Source organism: Scyliorhinus torazame, chromosome 18, assembly GCF_047496885.1.
Source record: "Scyliorhinus torazame isolate Kashiwa2021f chromosome 18, sScyTor2.1, whole genome shotgun sequence".
In the NCBI taxonomy this organism is placed as follows: Eukaryota; Metazoa; Chordata; class Chondrichthyes; order Carcharhiniformes; family Scyliorhinidae; genus Scyliorhinus; species Scyliorhinus torazame.
Window position 1 is genome coordinate 6,339,497 of NC_092724.1, and position 9,017 is coordinate 6,348,513.

A 9,017-nucleotide genomic window follows, 5' to 3' on the forward strand; every position below is an offset into this window, starting at 1 on the left:
TGATCCAGCCAGCGGCGCCTTCATCCCGTGAAATAATTAAAAATAAACTAAATTTATGTGGACATGCAAAACTTTACGATTGGGTTTCAGACGTGATCCAAGGCAATTATATCATCGGGGCTGTTTAGCACAGGGCTAAATCGTTGGCTTTGAAAGCAGATCAAGGCAGCCAGCAGCATGGTTCAATTCCTGTATCAGCCTCCCCGAACAGGTGCCGGAATGTGGCGACTAGGGGCTTTTCACAGTAACTTCATTTGAAGCCTACTTGTGACAATAAGCAATTTTCATTTTCATTTTTCATTAATGGTGTACTCACTGCTCTGGCCATAGAGCCATTGGCCATGGCATTAAGAGCCTCTAGGAACTGGATAGGGCTGGTTCGGGAGGGGGTGGTGGGGGGTGGGGGGTGGTGGAGCACCGGGTCTCGCTCCATGCAGATGACCTGCACTTGTGTATTTCGGACCCGTTGGAGGGGATGGGGGAAGTAATGCGAATCTTGGGGGAATTTGGCAATTTTCCGGGGTATAAATTGAACATGGGGAAAAGCGAGATGTTCGCGATCCAGGCAAGAGGACAGGAGAAGAGACTGGGAGAGCTGCCGCTTAGAATGGTAGGGAAGAGCTTTCGATATCTGGGAATCCAGGTGGTCCGGGAATGGGAGGTACAGCACAAGTTAAACCTATCCCGGCTGGTAGAACAAATGGAAGGGGACTTTAAGAGAGGGGACTTGCTCCCGCTATCGCTGGCGGGGAGGGTACAGACCGTTAAAATGACGGTCCTCCCCAGATTTCTATTTGTCTTTCACTGCCTCCCCATCTTCATCCTTAAGACCTTTTTCAAGCGGGTGAATAAGATTATTTTGGGATTTGTGTGGGCGGGTAAAACCTCGCGAGTGAAGAAAGTGTTGCTGGAGCGCAGTCGGGGGGAGGTTGGCGCTGCCGAACTTGTGCAATTACTACTGGGCGGCTAATATAGCCATGATTAGGAAGTGGGTAGTGGGGGAGGGGTCGGCATGGGAGCGGATGGAGGCGGCGTCAAGTAAAGACACCAGTTTGGGAGCACTGAAAACGGCACCTCTTCCGTTCTCGCCGGCCCGATACTCCACAAGCCCGGTTGTGGTGGCGGCTCTGAGGATCTGGGGGCAATGGAGGAGATATTAGAGGATGGAGGGAGCATCGATTTGGACCTCGATTTATAATAATCATAGGTTTGTACCGGGTAGGCTAGATAGTGGGTTCCGGAGTTAGCAAAGGGCAGGAATTAGAAGGATGGGGGATCTATTTATAGACGGGAGCGTCCCCAGCTTGAAAGCCTTGGAGGATAAATTTGAATTGCCAGCAGGGAATGGTTTTAGGTATTTTCAGGTGCGAGACTTCCTGAGAAATCAGGTCCGGGTCTTCCCGCTGCTGCCGCCACAGGGAATACAGGATAAAGTAGTGTCCGGTACTTGGGTGGGAATGGGGAAGGTATCGGATATTTACCAGGAGCTTTCGGAGGTGGGGAAAACCCCGGTGGAGGAGCTTATGGGCACGTGGGAGGACGAGCTAGGAGGAGAGATAGAGGCGGGTCTACGGGCGGATGTGCCTGGCTTAGCCTGATACAATTTAAGGTATTCCACCGGACACAAATGACAGTGGCCCGGATGAGTATGTTTTTCGGGGTAGAGGATAGGTGTGCGAGGTGCGCAGAAAGCCCAGCAAATCATGTCCACGTGTTTTGGGCACAACCGAAGCTTGGTTTTGGCAGGGTTTTGCTAAGGCAATGTCCACGGTACTAAAAACACAGGTGGTGCCGAGTCCGGAGGTAGCGTTCTTTGGAGTGTCGGAAGATCCGGGACTTCAGGGGGCGAAAGAGGCCGACATCCTGGCCTTTGCCTCCCTGGTAGCCCGGAGACGGATCTTGTTAATGTGGAGGGACTCGAAGCCCCCGAGTGTAGAGACCGGGGTTAGTGACATGGCTGGGTTTCTCAGTCTCGAGAAAACAAAGTTCGCCTTAAGAGGGTCAATGTTAGGGTTCACCCGGAGGTGGCAGCCGTTCGTCGACTTTCTCGGGGAAAATTAAAATGTCAGCAAATGCAGTATTCCAAGGGGGGGCAGGGGGTGCGGATTGTTGTTGTATGGTTGGGGTGCGTGAAGATTGAGATGGGGGGGTGGGGAAATGTTTATTATACCATGTTGATGTCATTGTCTATGTTATTTTTATAAAAAATTTCAAATACCTCAATAAAATATTTTTTTTAATTAAAAAATTAATGGTGTACTCACAATTTGATGTGCCTAATTAGAAAAAGTAGTTTGATATAGTGGGACATCCCTTGACATTCTAGATTGGAACCATGGAAAGAAAGGTTACAGCTTAGAAAACGGCCATTCAACCCATCGTGTCCATACCGGCCAATAAAAATGCTAGCTGCCCGTTCTAATCCGACTTTCCAGCACCTGGCCCACGGTCTTGCAGGTTACAGCAGATTTAGAATCTTTTAAATGAGTTGAGCGTTTCTGCCTTCACCACCAAACCATGCAATGGATTCCAAACACCCAGAAACTCTGGGTAAAGAAGTGTTTCCTAATGTCTCCTCTAACCCTGCTACCAATCTAGTACTTCCTCCCTCACTATGCTTGTTACATTTAATATTTCACACTCTCCCTCTGGAACTAGAATATCTGCATCCATCCTGTCCTTAGTGAAGGCACAGACAACGTACTCAAAGTACTCAGCCCAATGAATCCATAAAGTAATTTTTGATATAAAACATGGATTTCTAACAGTACCAAATGCCTTGGAATTCCAGGTACACCACATCAACAGTATTACCCTATCAATCCTCTCTGTTATCTCTTCAAACATTTCCAGTAAGCTAGCGAAATATAATTTCCCCTTAACAAATCAATGCTGGCTTTCTTTAATTAACCCACATTTGCCCAAGTGACTATTATTTTTGTCTCAAATTATTGTTTCTAGAAACTTCACCACTACTGAAGTTAAACTGACTGGCCTCTAGTTGCTGGGCCGATCTTTGCGCATCTTCCTCGGAACTCAAACAGCTGACTCTGGGACTAATCTCATGGTTCTCCCCTGCACTGCTCCTCACTCCTGTTGCTTGTCTCAGTGTCCAGAGTTGGACAAAATACTTTTGGGTGGTCTACCCAGGCCCCTCTGGACAGTTTGATCCCGTCTTTCTCCCATTTGTAGTCTACAGACCTTACACCCTCCACAAATGTCCACAACTCTGCTGCTGGATCCTAACTCACTTCAAGTCCCATTAACCCATCAGCAACCCCACCCCTACTCCCAAACCCGGCCCTGTATTTACTGACCTTCAATGGATCTCAGCCTGGCAATGCCTCAATTAAAGAATTCTCAACCTTCTGCTCAAATCCCATGGATTCCATGCCCTTGTATCTCCCTATCTTTATAACCTCCTCCAGTCACACAACCCTCACAGATATCTGCACTCCTTCAATTCTGGCCTCTTGAGTATTCGTGATTTTAATCACCACCAGTGGAGCTGCCGAGGCCCTAGGCTCCGATTTCCTTCTCTAAACCTCTCTGCCTTTTGACCTCTGCACCGTCCTTTATGACACACCTTTGAACAGGCTGTTCTAAAATCTCTGTGTATGGCTCAGTGTCAAATTGCTTTTGGAAATGTCCGTGTGAAATGTCTGTAGGACATTATCCTACAAGAGGTGCTTTATAAATTAAAGGAGCTGTTGTTATAGTTGTTTTGGCTTGATTGGACTTGAGTTGTTGAGTCTGCAAAGACCCAATTGTCTCTTTCAAATTCATTTTGTACATTTTACTGTTTGAGTATTACAACTTCAGATAAAATTGCCCAGAAGATATTTTCCGGTTATATCTAAGCAATAAAAATTGCTGAAAAAATCAATTGCCTAAGAATCATAAATGGCAACTCTATATAAGCAGAGAGCTAATTAGAATCTTTGGCTGCAATTCTCTTGAAAGATTTCCAGGCGTGGTCTCGGGTAGGAAATGAAGTGCGATTCCCGCCAGGTGGTTGGGCACGAGCCAGATCGCAATCCACCCAGACACAAGAATATTTTTTCGAGGGGGTGAGGTGGGGGGGGAGTTTTGCACTGGCACTGAGAGAGACAATTGGTACTTTCAGGGTGCCAGGGTATCAGGGAGCAGTGCCATGTCCTCGACCACCCGGGGACTCCAATGTCCTCAGAGACTCCCCGGCATGCTCACCATGCCTAGTCTCCGGTGGTGGAGACCAGTAGCGATTCCCATTGGCTTCGCTTTGCACCACCGGTGGTGGTGGTGGGGGGGGATTGGATTGGATTTGTTTATTGTCACGTGTACATAGAAGATAGAACATACAGCGCAGAAGGAGGCCATTCGGCCCATCGATATTGCACCGACCCACTTAAGCCCTCACTTCCACCCATTCCCACAACCCAAAAACACCTCCCAACCTTTATTTGGGGTCACCAAGGGCAATTTATCATGGCCAATCCACCTAACCTGCACATCCTTGGACTGTGGGAGGAAACCGGAGCACACGGAGGAAACCCACGCAGACACGGGGAGGACGTGCAGACGCCGCACAGACAGTGACCCAGCAGGGAATCAAACCTGGGACCCTGCCGTTGTGAAGCCACAGTGCTATCCACTTGTGCTACCGTGCTGCCCTTACCGAGGTACAGTGAAAAGTATTGTTCTGCGTGCATCTCAAACAAATCATTCTGTACATGAAAAAAAAATACATAATAGGGCAAACATCAAATACACAATGTAAATACATAGACATAGGCATCGGGTGAAGCACACAGGAGTGACGGTGGGGGGATACCGAAAGCCGGGGAATCCGGCTTCAGATCGGCATATTTACATGGCAATTTGCCATTGAGGATATCCTAAGATTGTGAAAAGTGCTGGGTTTGCAAGTGATTTTTTTTCTCTCTGTTACTTTTACAAAGAAAGACGTAAACATTGAGAATACCTGGATGCTGCCCCATACAAAAATCTACCTGGAAAACCTTACGCACACATTAACGATGCGCAAAGCCCAGAAATCTCAACACCTGAGTGACATCAGATCAGGGAAGAGTTTAGGTTATGATCGGTAAGGATAACAACACAGACAGCAGACAGGACAGGATTGTAGCTTTAATTCTTTGTTAAGAGATTGTTGTTTCTTCTATTCAGGTAACCCGAAGCTCCAGCTGATGTAAAAATGGCGCTGAGCCAATTTGCAGGTTTCCGAGGTGGGTTCAATTTTGATTGGGCTGGTATCAGTTTGGATTGAAGACTGACGGACACATGTCCAAACTTAGAATGTGAGGTTTTGAGGCTCTGGCTATCTCATTGAAATATTTATGCAACTTATAGATTTTTTTTCACTGCTGGCTTAAATTTGCATGGATTTCACCATTGCATTAACCTTTAATTTCCATTGCAACAAAGCTTTGCAAAGAATGTGAGCAAAGCCATCAGAATGGATCCGTTTTCAACTACGTTTGAATGACACAGAAAATGCAAGCAATGCACTGGTAGTAAACAGTCGTTATATTTTAGTGATTTTACTCCTGTTCTTTGTCTAGCCCTATCCATGGAGATATCTATCCGTTAACAGCCTGTGTGGTAGATTCCCCCATCACTTCTGCCACCACTCCTGTAAATCTGTGGAAAGTACAGATTAAAAGATGAACTGACTCCTTGGCAATTTTCTCCCCTATCATGAAATGCAGGGCTCGCTGGGTGCTCCATAGCGCGTTGGGTAACGGTGAATTTAGTCCCAGAATGAGTGAGGCAGCAACTTGATCTGTATAATTTTTATAATAATAATCTTTATTGTCACAAGTAGGCTTACATTAACACTGCAATGAATTAATGTGAAAAGCCCCTAGTCGCCACATTCTGGCACCTGTCCGGGTACACGGAGGGAGAATTCAGAATGTCCGATTCACCTCATGTCTTTCGGGACTTGTGGGAGGAAACTGGAGCACGCGGAGGAAACCCACGCAGACACGGGGAGAATGTGCAGACTCCGCACAGACAGTGACCCAAGCCGGGAATCGAACCTGGGACCCTGGCGCTGTGAAGCAACAGTGCTAACCACTGTGCTACTGTGCCGCCCCGCACGGCGGAAGAGCAAAGCCTACGGGTCCCTGCCTTGCAATTCCTTTAAGTCTCATCTTGAGTCAGCAGAGGGAGACGTCCAACAGGGAGCAGGCGCTTCCTCCCAGGATGTGAAAATTGGTAGGTGACTCATCCAGCCACTCTCCCACACCTCTTAGCCACTGCAACTGAGCTTAATAGAGCATGAGAGAAGTGCGTGGTGCTGGGGGAGGGAAGAGGAGAAAAACAAAACAAACAGGGAACTGGGGACATTTTCAAAATGCAGATAAAATCGCAGAGCAAAAGTAAGTATTCACGCTCCGAACTGAAAACAGTCAAATCCAAAAGTTCAGTGAATTCCTGTGTGAAGTGTTATGAGACCCGTCACTCAATTACACCAGACCACCTCACATTAAGTGCCCGTTTTTAAAGCAGCATGTACAATCGGAAGCTTTTGCTCATCTCAATGTAAAACTGTTGCATCAGTTTGTTGAAACCCTTATCTCTGCATTTTTCATGAGCATCCCTGTCCAGTGTCTTTATTGTGCAGTCAATAACATGCAACATCTGTGCACTGACCTGTGCAAGGGAGTCGACATAAAGCAGAGATTCACTTACATGTTTCAAACAAGTTTTTTAATTCAAATTTACCGGCAAACCAAAAGCCGAAAGTGACATCAAGAAAGAAAAGGCAACAATAGAAAAGGCACTTAGACGCGCTGATATGAGGAGGTTTTCTGCACAGTCATCAATGAATGTGAGTGGGTGTTACAGAATGATGTTAGCATCACTGTGAAGTCTCACTGAACACAGGAGTTAGTTGTGTGCCTGCATCTTTAAAATCTAGAACTTCCTCCTGCAACAAACTATACCTGGCAGTCCAGATTGTAAGCCATGTGCTGCACTCATTATTTTTTATTGCCTACTTAATCAAATAATCGGAGGTCCATGCAGATCTGACGACCAATCCATTGTAGTTAACACCAACATTTCAGTGAGGCTCTCAGCCTGACTTCACTGCGGTGCTAAAGAAAAAAGGATCCATCTCTTTTCAAGATCACGGGAGGATTTGCTTTGGTCGGGAAAGGGTTAATTCACGAATGGGCATTGGGCAAATTTCCTCCCTGAAATGCAACCCCTTCCCCCTAAAATGAATCCTTCTTCACAGTAACTACAACGTTAACTGAGAAATGTTTGATTGCTGGCTAGGCTGGCATGAAATTCCAATCAAAAATATGAGCACCTTATTTTCATCCACGTAAGATAAAAGAAATCGTACATTCAAAAGGAATTTAGCATTAAAAAGGATAATTTGAGGGGATATTTGTTGTTTTTTCTTGTTTCCCACACACAGCCCTGACATTCTGCTGGGACCTGGTTTTAAAACAGGAGTTTGACTACTTACTGTTCAGGCAGTTCTTCTTTCTGGTCCCATTTACCTTCCCGGCTCTATCAATCTTGAGGAAGTACTTTGTGGCCGAGTACAGCCTCCGCCACCGCACATCGCCCTGCAGGTGGTTGTAGCTGCGCGTGTGGCGCTCCAGGCTCGAAGAGCAGTTTGTAGCATCCAGCGCTAGCCCATCTTCGGATTCGCCACGGCAACTGGCAGAGGCCGAGCAGGCCAGGGAGAAGAGGAGGAAGCAAGCGAAGTGGGGCAAGGGCGAGACACCGCTGGTCAGCATCCATTTCCACATTGTAGTAAAATTCCTGGAGTGGGATCTAAGAAAAGACGCATACTGAAGCAGCAATGAATTGACCTGGGCTAATCGAGAGCTCCACACACGGTCTTCCCTCCACAACAACCTTTCCGTCAATGTCTCCCAGCTGCCCCGATGTTGTTGTATCCATGACCCAGTCACACCTGAAGCATTAGTCCAATTGCCTTCAACAACTCCTCAAAAATAACTGCAGAATTCGAAGGGGCACAAAGTTTTGTCCTCCGCTGGAGCGAACTGCAACTTGCGCAGGAAGGATGGGAAAAAAAAAGAAAATAAAAATAAACTTCAGTCTTGAGTTCCTTTGCTCATCTGAATTTGCCTCATTAGAGTGAGAGCCTTGAGAGACTGCAGCATGTGGGGATGAAAGGTTGTGTTTTTATCAATGCCTCAGACACTACAAACCGCAGGCAGCTTGTCATCTGCTTACCATTGTACTGACAGTTGAGAAAGGGCTGGCCCTTTTCAGATAGGAGGATGTTTTTTTTGTCCTAAGCCAGTAGTTTGTCGCCTGATGAAATGTCATCAGGAGGGTTGGGCATCAAACGGGGAAACAGCTTGTAGTGGTTATGGAAGCTGCTTACCTATATGCCCCTGGCTTAAGGCTTTCTTCCATCTCTATTTCTCACAGACATTTCTTAACAATTCTAGCCAGTACTGATAGGTAACAGAAAAATCACGTGTGTTTTACAAGTGATTAAACAGTGATTAAAAATGCATTCTGCATCTCGTATAGAGAATATAAAGAATTCAGAAGTGGGCATGAATAATTAAAGCTACTTACAATTTAAAGTTTATGAATTTACCTATTGGAAATAAGTGTACAAACACTAAAACATTCGTCTGAAATTCCTCTCCCTGGTATTTTAAGAGCACTGCTGCCCCACTTATACCAAATCGATTAATGACACGGCTATAATATGGGAGCGAGGGATTGAGGCAAATGTCTTAGTGCTCATATGCTGATATTTTGGAGCACTTTTTCAGAACGAAAGTACCTTGGTTCCTCAGCATTGTGGAACTTTGCCTACTCCAGCAGGAACTCAGATTTCAGAAAGCTGCGTTATGTCTTTTATTTTTTTTCCCCTCTTCTCTGTCATCCAAAGACCTCCAAAGGATTGAAGTGGGTTTAATAAGGGGCTTATTTTGGACTGCTCTCTGGGGAGCCTCGAGACAGTGCTTTCCTGTCGATGTGTATGAAGCCATCGCAAATCTATCAGT

The 9,017-nt window shown here is 46.1% G+C and overlaps 1 protein-coding gene across 1 annotated transcript in view; it reads right to left on the bottom strand.

Annotated features, from left to right (window-relative positions):
- The window catches only part of fgf22 (fibroblast growth factor 22), a 156,436-nt gene extending 148,227 nt beyond the window's left edge, over nt 1-8,209 (bottom strand). Inside the window, exon 1 of the mRNA XM_072482095.1 lies at nt 7,487-8,209. Within this exon, the coding sequence (XP_072338196.1) occupies nt 7,487-7,775 (289 nt within the window). The 5' untranslated portion in view covers nt 7,776-8,209. The remainder of the gene's footprint in view (nt 1-7,486) is intronic.
- Between the last annotated feature and the right edge of the window lie 808 nt (nt 8,210-9,017).